The sequence below is a fragment of the Anolis sagrei genome, chromosome 8 (assembly GCF_037176765.1).
Source record: "Anolis sagrei isolate rAnoSag1 chromosome 8, rAnoSag1.mat, whole genome shotgun sequence".
Classification (NCBI taxonomy): Eukaryota; Metazoa; Chordata; class Lepidosauria; order Squamata; family Dactyloidae; genus Anolis; species Anolis sagrei.
Window position 1 is genome coordinate 8,396,377 of NC_090028.1, and position 18,885 is coordinate 8,415,261.

An 18,885-nucleotide genomic window follows, 5' to 3' on the forward strand; every position below is an offset into this window, starting at 1 on the left:
GTCTGAAGCTGCATTCAGGCCAGGCATACTTAAGGCTGAGAAATCTATTGTGAGACACGCCTGAAGTTTTTGTTTGCATTTCTCTCAATCTAGCTGACCTACGTAAACTTTGTGCTTCTCACTGGCTCTGCCAAATCTGCCCCCGCCTATCCTCATTAGGCAGACCAGGTGTAAGATTCTCTGGAGAACTCAGACTGGGAGGAAAAGGGAGTGAAACTTCTCCGCTCGGCTCGGAATGCATGTTCTCATGGGAATTTTGACTTTCACTTTCCAAGGCTGTAGGATTTTCACTACTCAAATCATCATAATCTAAATTGGCCTCAGAATTCACATTGACATCTACAATGGCATCAGGAAATCAGAGAATCAGGTTCAGGTTCACACCCAGGCTGAACCCCAACATAAGCATCATGAACCTGGAACACAAACACAGGCTGATTCCCAACATCCAAAGAGTTTGCCTGAGTGCAATTCAGCAAAAATTAAAAATTATTGCCATTGTTCACAAATAGTTCAAGATTTTCCATCCCTTGGTGTAATGAATCCCTTACCTTAGCTGGCAACTGAAGCCTAAGGGAGTGGGCCTGGAGAAGCCACGGCGTCCATTTTAGAAAAGGGAGCCGGGTAGAAGCCATTTTAGTTAGGTTTTCCTTGAGGGGATGTGTTCAAGTCTTAGAGGGAAAATAAGGAGGCTAGAATTGGCTAGAAAGATGAGGGCAGAGCCTAAGTGGTTTAGAGGGGAAAAGTGTCCTTTTAAAATGGAGGCTTGAAGTCTCAGTTGGAGTTTGAGTGTTAGAGAGAGTGGAAGAGTTGGTGTTAGTCAGAGCGAGTTTGGGTTTAGAGAAGAAGATTGGGTTAGTCTTTTGTGAGGTATTCAGAGTAGCTATTAGTAGATAGCTAGAATACTATGGTGGAGCAGTGCCCAGGTTGTGGACTGTTCAATTCCTAGGGAAGTCTAGTTCAGGGTATTTTTGGCTAGATTTTGGGGGAGTTACTTTCAGAGATTAATTTCCTGAAGTAATTTTCTGTGGTGGAACTTTGAAGTCTTGTAACCCAGAAGAGTTTAAGATTTTACTCTAACGCAACCACAAGCTTTACATGCCAGTGTTTTCTGAAACCATTAAGCATTTGTACCTGGATTATTTCAAGCTTGTTCAATAAACATTCTTGTTCTTTTATTAACTTATACCAGCCTCAGTGTGAGTACTTTGGTGGTCAAAGTATTTCTAAAGTCAGCTTCACAGCAGCCACTAAGAAACTATAGTGGCACAGTGTGTGTTACAGAACAAACTCACAATATTACCTCAGCCTGATTAATACTGGAATGGTGGCAGCGGAAATCATTTGAAGAAGCATTTTAAGTCTCTCAAATCTAGTGTTCCCCAGTTCCTATCTTTTAAACTGTTAAGTGTCTCTCCACTTCTCTGCTCTAATCTCCCCTGATATTTTTATTTCAGTGGGATATATTTCAACAATTCAAATAAAGAGAAATTTAAATATACAGCTGTTTCAACAACCATAATCCCTTGTCCTTTTGACGGCTTTATATTTTTGGTGAGCACGTGTTCATATTTTAGGAGGTGCCTGTGCATTATATTTGGCTCAACCGTTAACCAGAATGGAGACTGTAGTCTCCCAACTACAACTCCCAAGTCCCATAGCATTGAGCTGAAGCAGTTAAATGGTGTTCAACTGTGCAATAAGCAATCCCCAAAATAATGGTTCTCCCCTACAGCAACCCAATGGGCTGAAAGGTATGAAGTACAGTTGGGAAGTGGGGGGAACTTGGGAAAATATAGGAGTAATTTATAATCGGCTGGAGCCCGGCAGATATTATTACGAGGGTTGTAATTTCCAGAGAGTGCCAAGGAAAATGAGTTCTTGTTCATCACGGGGAGGTTAATTTAATTTTTGAAAATGTCATTGTCTTCATATGCCAAGCCTGGAAATGGCTTGGTTGAATGTATCAGTTCCGGAATGAGGGCAAGGCAGACGATGTGGAGAGGAAAGGGACTGTTTCAAAGTTACCCCCAAAAGTTGCCTTCTTTACTTATTGCTAGCTTTATTGGAAGATTTTAAGATATGATATAATATATTGTATATACATTGTATATACTAGGCTTGGGTAACCACGGAAAAATTTGGTTCTAAACTCGTTTTGTTTTTAGGGGGCCCTTGCGTTTCGTTTTTTTTTAATAATTCCAAAATTTTCCTTTTAAAAATTTCGAAATATACGAAATTTTGTAAAATTACGAATTGATTCGTTAATGGCGGACGGGATTGTGCAATATGCTAAAAAAAACCTCCAAATGAGACAGGGGGAACTTCTGAAGCTTCCCTCTCCCTCTGTTGTTGACTATTGGTGTGATAAAACAAACAACAACTATAAAACTTGCACCAGACATGCAAAAATAATTACGAAATAATTACGAAATAATTTCAAAATAATTACGAAATAATAACAAAATAACCAGTAAAAATAAATGCTTGTAAGGAAATAAGAAGGTTCCAAAAAGTAATAAGTCAGTAAAATGCAGTAACACAAAGCAATGTCCACACAAGATATAAAAGCAGTTCCAAAGCAGTGTTTATCCAGGCAGGAATCAACAGGAAGCAAAAGGGAAGGAAGGAAGGAAGGCAGGCAGGCAGGCAGGCAGGAAGGAGGGAAGGAAGGAAGGAAGGAAGGAAGGAAGGAAGGATGGAGAAAGAGAGAGGGGGAAGGAGGGAGGGAGGAAAAAGGGAAGGAAGGACAGAAGGGAAGGGAAGGAAGGAGGGAGGGGAGGAAGGAAGGAAAGAGAGAAGGAAGGAAAAAACAAAGGGGAAGGAAGGAAGGAAGGAAGGAAGGAAGGAAGGAAGGAAGGAAAAATAGAGAGAGGGAAGGAAGGAGAGAAGAAAAACAAAGAGGAAGAAAGAAGAAGGGAGGAAGCAAGGAAGGAAGGAGAAAGAGAGGGGGGAAGGAGGGAGGAAAACGGAAGGAAGGACAAAGGGTGGAAGGGAAGGAAGGAGGGAGGGGGAGGGAAGGAAGGGAGAGGGGAGGGAAGGAGGAAGGAAGGAGAGAAGGAAGAAAGGATAGAGTATGCAAGAGAAAGGAGGGCCTGAGAAAAGAGTCCAAGGGGCTGCATCTAGCCCCCCGGCCTTGGTTTGCCCGTACCTGATCTACACTGTAGAATGAATGCTGTTTGATGCCACTTTAACTGCCATAACCCCATGCTATGGGATCTTGGGATGTGTAGTTTGTAAAACTACGACTTCCAGGATTCCAGAGCATGGAGCCATGGCAGTTAAAGCAATGTCAAACGGCATTAATACCATAATGTAGATGCATCCCAGGCTTCAGTTTTAAATGCCTTGCAGATAAAGCCACTTCCCTTATCATAACCCATGACAAAGCCAAGAGGACAAATTGTATAGAAACTCCTAACTTTTGAAAAGCTAAATCCTCTTGAAGTGCAATCGCTGTGATTCATAGCAGGCCTTGGGAATACAAATCCCTGCAGCGGTGGGCGGGCATGGAGTCATGATATTCCTCATTAAGCAGAGAATGAAAAAATCCTAGCAAAAGTTGGTCTTCTGAATCCTCTTTGCAGGTATGGATTCAGCCGAGAAGAACCCAAGACATTCCCAAAGCTAGCCATAAAAGCAATACGAGGCTAGTCCGCCTCGCTGGGCTGTCATACCAGAGCTCAGTTGAGTAACTGAGAAAATGGGAACAGAAACAAATAGAAAATTACAGCATTATGCTGGTTTGTGAAGAGAGGAGAGAAGTGCAACAAAGGGTGCATCTACACTGCAGAATTAATACAGTTTGACCCCGCTTTAACTGCCATAGCTCAATACTATGACATCCTGGGAGTTGTAGTTTGTGGAGGCACCCGGATGACATAGCTTTCCCTTTCGGAAGAGATAAAGCGAGGTATAAATAAATATAATAATAATAATAATAATAATTATTATTATTATTATTATTAGCCATCCCCTGCCACACATTGCTGTGACCTAGTCTGATGATCTGGAAAATAAAGTAATATGAAAGTGTTGGTTTCTAATATATGTAATTTCTTTATGCTTGTGGGTAAACAGGATTTGATTATATTTTCTTGCCCTGGTGAAGGGAGTTGGACTGAATGGCCGTAAGTATTTTCTATTGGTCATAGGGGTTCTGTGTGGGAAGTTTGCCCCAATTCTATCGCTGGTGGGGTTCAGAATGCTCTTTGATTGGAGGTGAACTATAAATCCCAGCAACTACAACTCCCAAATGTCAAGGTCTATTTCCCCCAAACTCCATCTGTGTTCCTAGCTGGGCATACGGAATATTTGTGCCAAGTTTGGTCCAGATCCATCACTCTTTGAGTCCACAGTGCTCTCTGGATGTAGGTGTACTACAACTCCCAAGCTCAATGCCCACCAAACCCTTCTAGTATTTTCTGTTGGTCATGGGAATCCTGTGTGTTACATTTGGTTCAACTCCATCTGCCCTTTGGAGGAGATAGGGCGGAATATAAATAAAGTATTATTATTATTATTATCATCATCATCATCATCATTGGTGGAGTTCAGAATGCTCTTTGATTGTAGGTAAACTGTGAATCCCAGTGACTACAACTCCCAAATATCAAGGTCAATTTCCCCCAAACTCCATCTGTGTTCATATTTGGGCGTATCGAGTGCTTGTGCCAAGTTTGGTCCAGATCCATCATTGTTTGAGTCCACAGTGCTCTCTGGATGTAGGTGTACTACAACTCCCAAACTCAAGGTCAATGCCCACCAAACCCTTCTAGTATTTTCTGTTGGTCATGGGAGTCCTGTGTGTTGCATTTGGTTCAATTCCATCTGCCCTTTGGGGGAGATAGAGCGGAATATAAATAAAGTTTTATTATTATTATTATTATCATTGGTGGAGTTCAGAATGCTCTTTGATTGTAGATGAAGTATAAATTCCAGCAACTACAACTCCCAAATGACAAACTCAATTTTTTTAAAGTGATGGTCACTCCTTGGGTTAGTAGGTGTCTTGTGGCCAAATTTGGTGTCAATTCGCCCAGTGGTTTTTGAGTTATGTTTGTCCCACAAACGAACATTACATTTTTATTTATATGGATTCCTGGGAAACATTGAGAGCCAAATTGACAAAGGAAAAACATGGCTGTGGCTCAAAAAAGGGACTCTGAAAAAGGAGACAAAGGAGGGCCTGATTCTGGCAGCCCAAGAACAAGCCATTCGAACCAGTGCCACCAAAGCCAGAATTGAAAAGTCGACGACAGATCCCAAATGTAGACTATGCAAGGAAGTGGATGAAACAATAGATCCCATTGTGCAGACAGACTACAAGCAGAGGCACAACACCGTTGCTCAGATGATCCATTAGAACAGTGGTTCTCAACCTTCCTAATGCCGTGACCCCTTAATACAGTCCCTCATGTTGTGGTGACCCCCAAACATAACATTGTTTTCGTTGCTACTTCATAACAGTCATTTTACTACTGTTACAAATCATAATGTAAATATCAGATATGCAAGATGTATTTTCATTCACTGGACCAAACTGGGCACAAATACCCAATGCAACCACATGTAAATGCTAGTGGGGTTGGGGGATGATTGATTTTGTCATTTGGGAGTTGTAGTTGCTGGGATTTATAGTTCACCTATAATCAAAGAGCATTCTGAACTCCACCAGCGTTGGATTTGAATCTAATTTGCAACACAGAACTCCCATGACCAACGGAAAACACTGGAAGGGTTTGGTGGGTATTAAACTTGAGTTTGGGAGTTGTAGTTCACCTATATCCAGAGAGCACTGTGGACTCACGCAATGGTGGATCTCGACCAAACTTGGCACAAATACTCAATATGCGCAAATGTGAACACTGGTGGAGCCTGGGGAAAACAGACCTTGACTTTTGGGAGTTGTAGTTGTTGGGATTTATAGTTCATTACAATCAAAGAACATTCTGAACTCCACGAACGATAGAATTGGCTCAAACTTCCCACTTGGAATCCCCATGACCATCAGAAAATACTGTGTTTTCTGGTGGTCTTTGGCGACCCCTCTGACACCCCTTCGCGACCCCCTCAGGGGTCCCGACCCCCAGGTTGAGAAACACTGCATTAGAACTTATGCCACAAATACCATCTGCCTGCGACAAAGAACTGGTGGGATCACAAGCCGGAAAAAAATTACAGAGAATGAACACGTCAAACGCCTCTGGGACTTCCGAAATCAGACAGACAGAGTTTTGGAGCACAACACTCCTGATCTCACAATCATGTTAAAAAACAAAGCATGGATCGTCGATATCGCAATCCCAAGCGACAGCAGGATTGAAGAGAAACAACTGGAAAAGCTGACACGATATAAGGAGTTAAAGATCGAACTGCAAAGACTCTGGCACAAGCCAGTCAAGGTGGTCCCAGTGGTGATCGGCACACTGGGTGCAGTGCCTAAAGACCTTGGCCTGCATTTAAACACAATCGGTGCTGACAAGATTGCCACCTGCCAGCTGCAGAAGGCCATCTGAATACCTTTTGCAATTGTTTTCAATGTATACAAAATAATGGTGGAACCTTTTCTCCATTTTCCCCTTCCAAAATCACAGGCACCCAGGATGGCTTATAATTCTGGAATGTTGTAGATAATAATAATAATAATAATAATAATAATAATTTGATACCAATACTAATAAGAACAATCCTAAGCAATTTATCAATCTGGTTTTCAACATATACACATTTATACTGGAATTTTCCCTTAATTTTTTCTCCAAAAACATAGGCATCCATGTTGTTGTTGTTGTTCATTCGTTCAGTCGTCTCCGACTCTTCGTGACCTCATGGACCAGCCTACGCCAGAGCTCCCTGTCGGCCGTTACCACCCCCAGCTCCCTCAAGGTCAGTCCAGTCACTTCAAGGATGCCATCCATCCATCTTGCCCTATAGGCATCCATAGCCATTTTAAACTCTGGAAGGCTAACAACAACAACAACAACAACAACAACAACAGGTGGAAAAGCTATAATATGAGGATTTAAAGATCGAATTGCAAAAACTCTGGCACAAGCCAGTCAAGGTAGTCCCAGTGTTGATCGGCACACTGGGTGCAGTGCCTAAAGACCTTGGCCTGCACTTAAACACAATCGGTGCTGACAAAATTACCATCTGCCAGCTGCAAAAGGCCACCTTACTGGGATCTGCACTCATCATTCACCGATACATCACACAGTCCTAGACACTTAGGAAGTGTCCGACGTTTGATCCAATTCAACAGCCAGCAGAGTGATCTTGTCTGCTGTGGACTCATCTTGTTGTGTTTCTAATAATAATAATAATAATAATAATAATAATAATAATAATAATAATATTTTAAGCCACTTTGAATCTACTGCAGGAGAGATAATGTTTCAAATAATAATAATAATAATAATAATAATAATAATAATAATATAGTATTGAGCCACGGCAGTTAAAGTGATGTCAAACTGCATTGATTCTGCAGTGTAGCTGCACCCTTAGCCTCTGCTGCTCTTAATGGGAAGTTTTCCCCTCGGAAAAAAAGATGCAAAGCTTAGATGGGGGGAAAAAAGAAATCCCTGCAAGGTTTCCAACTCTACAAGTGAGATTTTGCGGCAGATGCCTTTCAATCTTATGGTTTTAATTGTATACTGTGCACTGTATATTTTGTTGTAAACCGCGTTGAGTCGCCAGTTAGGCTGAGAAACGGCGGTATATAAGGACAGTAAATAAATAAATAAATAAATAAATCTCTTCTTCTGGGGTGGCCAACTTTTCCCCTTGAGAAAGACCCTTTGCTTTGAGAACACACCTGTTTCTCTACACACACACATGCGCGCGCACATATATATACACACACAAACACACACACAGTGTCCCGTCAAAATATAGATTCCCTTAATAGCATATAGTTCTATTATTATTTTGGGGGAAATGTATATATACACATGTATACTGGAATTTTCCCTTAATTTTTTTCTCTCCAAAAACAAAGGCATCCATAGCCATTTTAAACCCTGGAAGACTAACAACAACAACAATGACAACAACTGCTGGAAAAGTTATAATATGAGGATTTAAAGATCGAACTGCAAAGCTTCTGGCACAAGCCAGTAAAGGTGGTCCCAGTGGTGATCGGCACACTGGGTGCACTGCCTAAAGACCTTGGCCTGCACTTAAACAAAATCGGCACTAACAAGATTACCATCTACTAGCTGCAAAAGGCCACCTTACTGGGATCTGCACACATTATTTGCCAATACATTACACAGTCCTAGACAGTTGGGAAGTGTCTGACGTGTGATTGTATTCAACAGCCAGCAGAGTGGCTAATAATAATAATGATAATAATAATAATAATAATAATTGAAGACTGAACTGCAAAGACTCTGGCACAAGCCAGTAAAGGTGGTCCCAGTGGTGATTATCACACTGAGTGCAGTGTCTCAAGACCTTGGCCTGCACTTAAAAACAATCGGTGCTGACAAAATCACCATCTGTCAGCTGCAAAAGGCACCCTACTTGGACTTGCACACATTATTTGCCGATACATCACACAGACCTAGACACTTGGGAAGTATCTGACATGTGATGAAATACAACAGCCAGCATAGTGATCTTGTTAGTTGTGAACTAATCTTGTTGTGGGAACCAAATAATAACAATAATACAATACTGATAATAATAATAATAATCATCATCATCATCATCATCTAATCCTCTCCCTCCTGATCAGTATACAATCTGAACACAATACATAATTTTGGATATATGTATGCACTTTCTCCCCTGTAGGTATGTACCCTGAACACAATATATAATTTTGGATATCTATATATCCTTTCCACAAAAGTATATACCCTGGACAGTTTATGATTCTGCATATCTTTTCCAATAATATCAACATCCTGAGACTATATTTCCCTCCCAATTTTTCTCCAAAAATATAGACACCCGTAGTAACTTATAATTCTGCCTTGTTGTTGTTGTTGTTGTTGTTGTTGTTAAATAATACAAACACTACTAGTAATGTCAATACTCTTAATACTCTATCAGAAAAGTTAAGATGAGCAAAAGAAGAACTGAAAGATCTATTTGATGAGACACAGAGACCAATTATTAGCTTTGTATGCAAAAGTAATGCCGAATTTAAACCACCAACCAAACATCCACTGTGGAGGAACAATTTGAAAGTGAAGACACACTTAGAACCGACAGTGCCGTGTTTCTATAATGCAATGTGAGCGATGGTGGCAGGGGAATATAATATTACTAATGATGATGTATCTATCCACTCTGGCTGAGAGATCCCAAGCAGCACAGTTCCTGGAAAGGCAGGAGAAACTTTTCGAGGAGCTTGGCTCCAAACTCTGGCCAGGGAAGGAAGACCTGGAAGCCTTTTCTTTTCCCTTGGACTTCCAAGTTTGGGTCCAAGTCTTTTTCTCATGATATTGGAAAGCTAAGGAATGTCTGTAGCCAGACATTTGAAAACTTCTCGGAAGCTCCAATTAGTCCAGCGGTCGCCAACCAGGTTGTTAACTGGAGCTGCATACAGGGAGTGTACCCAGAGGGGACCCTAGGTAATTTTCAACGGTAAGCAAACAGTATTTTGGCGCCCCCCACCCACAACCAATCATTGATATATATTTTCTGTTTGTCGTGGGAGTTCTGTGTGCCATATTTGGTTCAATTCCATCATTGGTGGAGTTCAGAATGCTCTTTGATTGTAGGTGAACTATACATCTCAGTAACTACACTTGCCGCACTTGCTCCCTTGCCTGGCCCGCTTTGAGTCAAGAGGCGTGCCTGAAGACCCCGGCGTGTGCACCAAAAGTCACCTCTTCACCTGATTTTCTCCTCAGCCATTGGGACCGAGAGAGAGAGAGAGAGAGAGAGAGAGAGGTGGAGTTGCCCACCTTTCCTGAGGGTAGGCACAAAAACAAAGGAAGGAGCAGAGGTGGGAGATACCTCCAGCCAGAGGGGCTCTCTCTCTCTCTCTCTCTCTCTCTAGGTCCCAATGGCTGAAGAGAAAGTCAGGAGAAGAGGCGACTTTTGGTGTGCACGCTGAGTTCTTCAGACAGCGGACCAGGCGCGGCGGCTCCGCCCCTTGGCCCACCCGCGGATTGGGGAGAGGAGAGGAGGCGGGTGGAGTGCCGGGGGATCAGGAAAGGGAACCGGTCATGGGGAAGGGATCGAACATGGAGAACGATTGAGCGCCGGCTCTGCTCGCACACCCGGGGTCCAGGTGGAGCAGGAATGAGAGGGGCTAGGCGAGGCTCAAGGGCCCGGCCCCTTTGGGAAGAGGATCGCCCGGCAGCGAGGCAAGGAAGCCGAGGCTCCCCCCCCCCCCGGACTGCTAGGGCTGTTGTGAGCTGAGGGGGCGCTCCTCAAGTGGAGGTCGAGGGGCATTTACAGAGGCGCCTCTGCGCCCCTGGCAAAAAAAAAGTGTTCTGCGACCACTTACTTCGCGTAATGGACGGGCCGCCCCTGCTCATGACACTGGAAAGCTAAAGGATGTCTGTAGCCAAGGAGAGGCAGTTGGGTTTTGCATATTGCTCCCCTTTCCCCCTGGGCCAGTGGTTCTCAACCTGGGGGTCGGGACCCCTGAAGGGGTTGCAAGTAGGTGTCAGAGGGGTCGCCAAAGATAATCACAGACAGTATTTTCTGTTGGTCATGGGAGTTCTGTGTGGGAATTTTGGACTAATTCTATCGTTGGTGGGCTTCAGAATGCTCTTTGGTAGTAGGTGTACTATAAATCCCAGCAACTACAACTCCCAAATGTCAAGGTCTATTTTCCCCGAACTTCACCAGTGTCCATATTTGGGCATATTGAACATTCATGCCAAGTTTGATCCAGATCCATTATTGTTTGAGTCTACAGTGCTACTCTGGTTATAGGTGAACTACAACTCCCAAACTCAAGGTCAATGCCCACCAAACCCTTTCAGTATTTTCTGTTGGTCACGGGAGTTCTGTGTGCCAAGTTTGGTTCAAGTCCATTGTTGGTGGGCTTCAGAATGCTCTTTGAATGTAGGCAAACTATAAATCCCAGCAACTACAACTCCCAAATGACAAAAACAATTCTACCATCCCAACCCCACTAGTATTCAAATTTGGGCATATTGGGTATTTGTGCCAAATTTGGTCCAGTGAATGAGAATACATCCTGCATATCAGATATTTACATAACAATTCATAACAGTAGCAAAATTACAATTATGAAGTAGCAACCGAAATAATTGAATGGCTGGGGGTCACCACAACATGAGGAACTGTATTAAGGGGTCGCGGCATTAGGAACATTGAGAACCACTGCCCTGGGCAGAAGGAGAAGAGTCACAGGGGTGTTGTGTGGTTTCCAAGCTGTATGGTTGTGTCCTAATAGCATTTTCACTTGCAACTGTGTCTGGCTCACAACCGGGAAAACCTTTCCAAGAGCTTTGCCTCAACTCTAGCTGAGAAATAAAGACTTTGGAATCCCTTTCTCCTCCTCTGGACTTCCCAATTCAGATTCAAGCCTTTTCCCTCCTGAAACAGGATAGCTGAGCTGTACCAAAAGGTCTCCAAAAAGGAGATAGTTGGGTTTTGTGGGTTGCCCCAGCTCGCCCTGGGTAGAAGGAGAAGGGTCACAACCAGGGGAAGATTTTCCAGGAACTTTGCCCCAAACTCTAGCTCGGGAAGCGAGACTATGGAAGCCCTTTCTCCTCTCCTAGACTTCTCAATTCAGGTCCAAGCCTTTCTCTCTCAAAACTAGAAAGCTGAGTTGCCCTAAATCAGTGTTCCTCAACCTGGGGGTCGGGATCCCTGGGGGGGGGGGTCGCAAAGGGGCGTCAGAGGGGTCGCCAAAGACTATCCGAGAAAACAGTATTTTCTGTTGGTCATGGGGGTTCTGTGTGGGAAGTTTGGCCCAATTCTATTGTTAGAGTTCAGAATGCTCTTTGATTGTAGGTGAACTATAAATCCCAGGAACTACAACTTCCAAATGTCATGGTCGTTTTCTCCCAAACTCCACCAGTGTTCACATTTGGGCATATTGAGGATTTGTGCCAAGTTTGCTCCAGATCCATCATTGTTTGAATCCACAGTTCTCTCTGGATACAGGTGAACTACAACTCCAAAACTCAAGGTCAATGCCCACTAAACCCTTCCAGTATTTTCTGCTGATCATGGAAGTTCTGTGTGCCAAGTTTGGTTCAATTTCATCGTTGGTAGAGTTCAGAATGCTCTTTAATTCTAGGTGAACTATAAATTCCAGCAACTACAACTCCCAAATGACAAAAATCAATCCCCCCAACCCCACCAATATTCAAATTTGGGAGCATCAGGAATTTGGGCCAAATTTGAATGAAAATATATGCTGTATATCAGATATTTACATTACAATTCCTAACAGTAGCAAAATTATAGTTATGAAGTAGGCAACAAAATCATTTCATGGTTGGGGGTCACCACAACATGAGGAACTGTATTAAGGGGTCATGCCATTAGGAAGGTTGAGAACCACTGTCCTAAAGGGTCTCCTAAGGGATAACTGTTGCCAAGGAGAGGTGGTTGGAGTTTGTGGGTCACTTTTGTTCCCCCTGGGTTGAAGGAGATGAGCTAAACTGGGGAACTTGCTCAAACTCTGGCCAAGGAAGGGAGACTTGGGTTGCCTTGAGTCCCGCGAGGTAAAAGACAAGAGTGTAAATAAAGTAAATAATACACAATTGGAAGCCCTTTTTCCTCCCCTGGACTTCCCAATTCAAATCCAAGCCTTTCCCTCTGGAAACTGGAAAGCTGAGGGATGTCTGTAGCCAAAGGGACATAGTTGAGTTATGCTGGTTGCTCCCCTTCCTCCTGAGCAAAAAGAGAAGGGTCACAGCTGGGGAAACTTTTCCAGGAGCTTTGCCCCAAATTCTATTTATTTATTATTTATTTATTTCATTCACTTATACCCCGCCCTTCTCACCCCGAGGGGGACTCAGGGCGGCTTACAGGGAGGGCACAATTAGATGCCCAATTACACAACAAGTAATCCAAAAAATATAACAATTAGCAATTAGATTAAAACATCAATACATAGTAAAAACATAAAGCCTAAAACCATCTCATGTCAGAGTCCATATATCAGAGTCCATACATCCGTTCTACTCCGTTTGTCCTTGTCTATCGCCAGGTCCTTGAATTATCAGAGTGACCAAAAGCTTGGTCCCACATCCAGGTCTTTAGTTTTTTCCTAAATGCTAGGAGGGAGGTCGCCGATCTAATCTCCCCGGGGAGTGAGTTCCACAGGCGGGGGGCCGCCACTGAGAAGGCCCTGCTCCTCGTCCCCGCCAGCCTCACTTGTGAGACTGGCGGGGTCGAGAGCAGGGCCTCCCCAGAAGACCTTAAACTTCGAGGTGGGATGTAGAGGGAGATCCGTTCGGACAAATACACTGGGCTGGAACCGTATAGGGTTTTATAGGTCAAAACCAGCACCTTAAATTCCGCTCGGAATTGGATCGGCAGCCAGTGGAGCTGACGCAACAGGGGGGTGGTATGCTCCCTGTACGTCGCTCCGGTGAGCAATCTGGCTGCTTCTCGCTGGACTAGTTGTAGTTTCCGAGCAGTCTTTAAAGGCAACCCCACGTAGAGTGCGTTGCAGTAATCCAGCCGGGATGTGACAAGAGCGTGGACCACCGTGGCCAGATCCGACTTCCCATTCTAGGCAGGAAAGGGAGACTATGGAACCCCTTACCTTTCCCCTGGACTTCCCAACTCAGATCCTAGCCTTTCCCTACTGAAGTAGCTGAGCTGTCACAAAAGGTTCTCCTAAGGAATATCTGTAACCAAGGAGAGGTGGTTGAGTCTTATGGGTCACTCTAAGCAGAAGGGAAAGTGCGTAGAGCTGGAGAACTTTTCCAGAAGCTTTGCCCCAAACTCTTATCCAGGGAAGGAAGACTATGGGATCCCCTTGCCCTCCCTTGGACTTCCCAACTCATATCCAAGCCTTTCCCTATGGACACTGGATAGCCGAGCCATCACAAAAGGTTCTCCTAAGGGATATCTGTAGCCAAGGAGAGCTGGTTGAGTCTTGTGGGTCTCTCTAGGCAGAAGGAGGAGTGCTAGGAGCTTTGCCCCAAACTCTTAGCCAGGGAGGGAGACTATGGGATCCCTTTGCCATCCTCTGGACTTCCCAATTCAGATCTAAGCCTTTCCTTCCTGAAATTGGACAGCTGAACTATCCCAAAAGGATCTCCAAGAGATGACATTGTAGCCAAAAGGAGGCGGTTGGGTTTTGCCAGATAGCTCTCATTCCTCCTGGGCAGAAGGAGAAGAGATGGGGAGCTTTGCCCCAAACTCTAGACAGGGAAGGAAGACTATGGAATCCCTTTCTCTTCCTCTGGACTTCCCAATTTGCAATCCAAACCTTTCTTTCCTGAAACTGGATAGCTGAGCTGTCTGGAAAGGTCTCCAAAGGGACGGCTGCAGCTCAAAGAGAGGCGATTGGGTTTTGCCAGGTCGCTTCCCTTTCCCCTGGACAGAAGGAGAAGAGCCGGGGGACATTTCCAGGAGCTTTGACCCAAACTCTTACCCAGGGAAGGGAGACTATGGGAGCCCTTTTCCATCCCCCGGACTTCCCAATTCAGATCCATGCCTTTCCCTCCTTAAATTGGACAGCTGAGCTGTCCCAAAGGATCTCCAAAGGGATGGTATTGTCTGTAGCCAAAAGGAGGCGGTTGGGGTTTGCCAGGTTCCTCCCGTTCGAACTGGGCAGAAGGGGAAGAGCTGGGGAACTTTGCCCCAAACTCTAGCCAATGAAGAGATCTCCAAAGGGAGGTGTTTGGGGTTTGCCGGGTCGCTCCCGTTCCACCTGGGCAGAAGGAGAGGAGCTGGGGAACTTGTCCCCAAACTCCAGCCAATGAAGGGATCTCTGAAGGGATGGCATTGCCTGTAGCCAAAAGGGGGCAGTTGGGGTTTGCCAGGTCCCTCCCGTTCCAACTGAGCAGAAGGAGAAGAGCTGGGAAACTATGCCTCAAACTCTAGTCAATGAAGAGATCTCTAAAGGGAGGTGGTTGGGGTTTGCCGGATCTCTCCTGTTCCACCTGGGCAGAAGGAGAAGCGATGGGGAACTTTGCTTCAAACTCTAGCCAGTGAAGGGATCTCCAAAGGGATGTTATTGTCTGTAGCCAAAAGGGGGTTTGCCAGGTCCCTCCCGTTCCAACTGGGCAGAAGGAGATGAGCTGGGGAACTCTAGTCAGTGAAGTGAAGAGATCTCCAAAGGGATATTATTGTCTGTAGCCAAAAGGGGGCAGTTGGGGTTTGCCAGATTCCTCCCGTTCCAACTGGGCAGAATGAGAAGAGCTGGGAAACTTTGCCCCAAACTCTAGCCACTGAAGGGATCTCCAAAGTGATGTTATTGCCTGTAGCCAAAAGGGAGTGGTTGGGGTTTGCCAGGTTCCTCCCGTTCCAACTGGGCAGAAGAGAAGAGCTGGGGAACTTTGCCCCAAACTCTAGCCAATGAAGAGATCTCCAAAGGGAGGTGATTGGGGTTTGCTGGGTCTCTCCCGTTCTAACTGGGCAGAAGGAGAGGATCTGGGGAACTTGTCCCCAAACTCTAGCCAATGAAGAGATCTCCAAAGAGAGGTGTTCAGGGTTTGCCAGGTCCCTCCCGTTCCACCTGGGCAGAAGGAGAGGAGCAGGGGAACTTGGCCCCAAACTCTAGCCAATGAAGGGATGTCCAAAGGGAGATGGTTGGGGTTTGCCAGGTCCCTCCCGTTCCAACTGGGCAAAAGGGGAAGAGATGGGGAACTTGGCCCCCAACTCTAGCCAATGAAGGGATCTCCAAAGAGAGGTTGTTGGGGTTTGCCAGGTTCCTTTCGTTCCAACTGGGCAGAAGGGGAAGAGCTGGGGAACTAAGCCTCAAACTCTAGCCAATGAAGAGATCTCCAAAGAGAGGTGGTTGGGGTTTGCCAGGTCCCTCCCGTTCCAACTGGGCAGAAGGAAAAGAGCTGGGAAAATATGCCTCAAACTCTAGCCATTGACGAGATCTCTAAAGGGAGGTGGTTGGGGTTTGCCGGGTCCCTCCTGTTTGGGCAGAAGGAGCCGGGGAACTCTTCCCCAAACTCTAGCCAATGAAGGGATCTCCAAAGAGAGGTTGTTGGGGTTTGCCAGGTTCCTTCCGTTCCAACTGGGCAGAAGGGGAAGAGCTGGGGAACTAAGCCTCAAACTCTAGCCAATGAAGAGATCTCCAAAGAGAGGTGGTTGGGGTTTGCCAGGTCCCTCCCGTTCCAACTGGGCAGAAGGGGAAGAGCTGGGGAACTTTGCCCCAAACTCTAGCCAATGAAGAGATCTCCAAAGAGAGGTGGTTGGGGTTTGCCAGGTCCCTCCCGTTCCAACTGGGCAGAAGGGGAAGAGCTGGGGAACTAAGCCTCAAACTCTAGCCAATGAAGAGATCTCCAAAGAGAGGTGGTTGGGGTTTGCCAGGTCCCTCCCGTTCCAACTGGGCAGAAGGGGAAGAGCTGGGGAACTTTGCCCCAAACTCTAGCCAATGAAGGGATGTCCAAAGGGATGTTATTGCCTGTAGTCAAAAGGGGGAGGTTGGGGTTTGCCGGGTCGCTCCCGTTCGCAAGCAGAAGGGACTCACATCCAAGATGACAGAGGCGCCTTTCCGCAGCTCGGGCATCTCGGCGTGGGCGGCCGAGGCGGCTCCCCGCCGGCTTCTCTGACCCCCTTCTTGGTCCTCTTCCTCGTCCTCTTCTTCGTCGTCGGCGGGCAGCTCCCTCTCGGGCAGGAGGCTCTTGTCGCTCATCTTGGCCACGATCCAGCGGAGCAGCCCGTCCGGGCCCGGGGAGACCGGCAGCGCCCGCTCCTCTTTGCGCAGCAGCTTGTGGAGGCTCGCCCGGCAATAGCGCGCAGCCTGCTCACACATCTTTGACGGGAGCCTTCATCCTGGAGGAGTTTCCCCTCCGATCCTCCCTCCCTCCCTCCTTCCTCCCTTCCCTCCTTCCCTCGCCCGCCTCGGAAAGAAAGAGAGGAAGAGGGAAGAGGGGAGGGAGGAGGGAGGGAAGCAGGCAGGCAGGAGAAACCCCACCCGCCGCCCCGCGTGGAAAGGGAAGGAGGGGCCCAGAGGGAGGGGAGGGGGCATCTACACTGTCGGAGAGGGAATGCGGTTTGACACCACTTTAACTGATATGGCATTGGCTCTTGTAGTTCAAGAAGGTGCTTCTAGGCTGTAGAGTGAATGCAGTTTGATGCCACTCCGACTGCTCAGTGTTGTTGAGATCCTGGGAGTTGTAGTTCGACAAAGGGATGCTTCTAGGCTGGAGAATGAATACAGTTTGATACTACTCTACCTGCCCTGTGCTCCTGGGAGTTGTAGTTCGACAAGGAGATGCTTCTAGGCTGTAGAGTGAAGGCAGTTTGACACCACTCCAACTGGTCATTGCAGTTTGATGCTACTCCAACTGCTTTGTGCTATTGTAATCCTGGGAGTTGTAGTTCGACAAGGGGATACTTCTAGGCTAGAGAATGAATACAGTTTGACACCACTCCACCTGCCCTGTGCTCCTGGGAGTTATAGTTCGACAAAGGGATGCTTCTAGGCTGTATAGTGAATGCAGTTCAACACTACTCCAACTGCTTTGTGCTATTGTATTCCTGGGAGTTATAGTTCGACAGGGGGATGCTTCCAGAATGTATGCAGTTTGACACCACACCAACTGCCCTGTGCTATTGTAGTTCTGGGAATTATAGTTCGACAGAGGGTTGCTTCCAGAATGAATGCAGTTTGATGCCACTCCAACTGCCCTGTGCTATTATAGTTCTGGGAGTTATAGTTCAACAGAGGGATGCTTTCAGAATGAATCCACTCTGACTGCCCTGTGCTACTGTAGTTCTGGGAATTATAGTTCGACAGGAAGATTATTATTATTATTATTATTATTATTATATTTCTCCCTCTCCCCATGGCTATACAATCCTGACAGTTGTAGTTTCATAAGGGGGCTGAGAAACCCCTTCATTCATAGAATCACAGAATCAAAGAGTTGGAAGAGACCTCATGGGCCATCCAGTCCAACCCATTCTGCCAAGAAGCAGGAATGTTGCATTCAAATCACCCCTGACAGATGGCCATCCATCCTCTGTTTAAAAACTTCCAAAGAAGGAGCCTCCACCACACTCCGGGGCAGAGAGTTCCACTGCTGAACGGCTCTCTCACAAATCATTAGTGTGCACATGTCAAAGTCCACTCCAAAACTGCATTTGTTTCAACTTTGCCAAGTATTGTATCAAAATCAAACCACAGAATCCACTTGATCCCCCATATTTATTTGTTTTTCGAACTATACTCCAGGCCCTCAACGGCTTAAAAAGTTTGAGGACCCTTCTCTTACACTCTCTTAGCTTCGTACAAGAGAAATGGGAAATAAATACGCCCTAAATATCTGATGATAAGTGGCTGCTTAGTGGCTTATTCTACCCACCTGCTGGAAAACAGTGTTCGAAAGCACCCCTTGCACCTGGAAACAACCAAGTGAATACAGTGAAAAATCAGGACTCGTAGCAACTCTGCACAAATAACAAAGAAAGCCACTTTCTCTCTCTCTTTGGGCCCACGTTCCCCTCCCTTCGCCCGCACTCAGCCGGGAGCTTCAACTAATTAAAGGTTTCCCGCAGGCAAAGGCAAGCGGTGCCTTTGGAGCCAAATGTCACCATTTACTCATATTTGCTAATGAACAGCAGACTGGGACATGTTCACCTGTTTAGCAACCAATGGAAGGCATAGCAACCATTCGGATACATAACGCAAGACTACCAATGGCTCACAAGAATGGCCATCAGACTAGAAAAAATCAACTTATATCCCCATACCAAAAAAGGGAAATGCGAAAGAGTGCTCAAACTTCCATACAGTGG

The 18,885-nt window shown here is 45.7% G+C and overlaps 1 protein-coding gene across 1 annotated transcript in view; it reads right to left on the minus strand.

The window, feature by feature from the left end:
* Positions 1-17,013, minus strand: part of NECAB2 (N-terminal EF-hand calcium binding protein 2) — a 332,316-nt gene extending 315,303 nt beyond the window's left edge. Inside the window, exon 1 of the mRNA XM_060788246.2 lies at positions 16,613-17,013. Within this exon, the coding sequence (XP_060644229.2) occupies positions 16,613-16,897 (285 nt within the window). The 5' untranslated portion in view covers positions 16,898-17,013. The remainder of the gene's footprint in view (positions 1-16,612) is intronic.
* Positions 17,014-18,885: the final 1,872 nt, after the last annotated feature.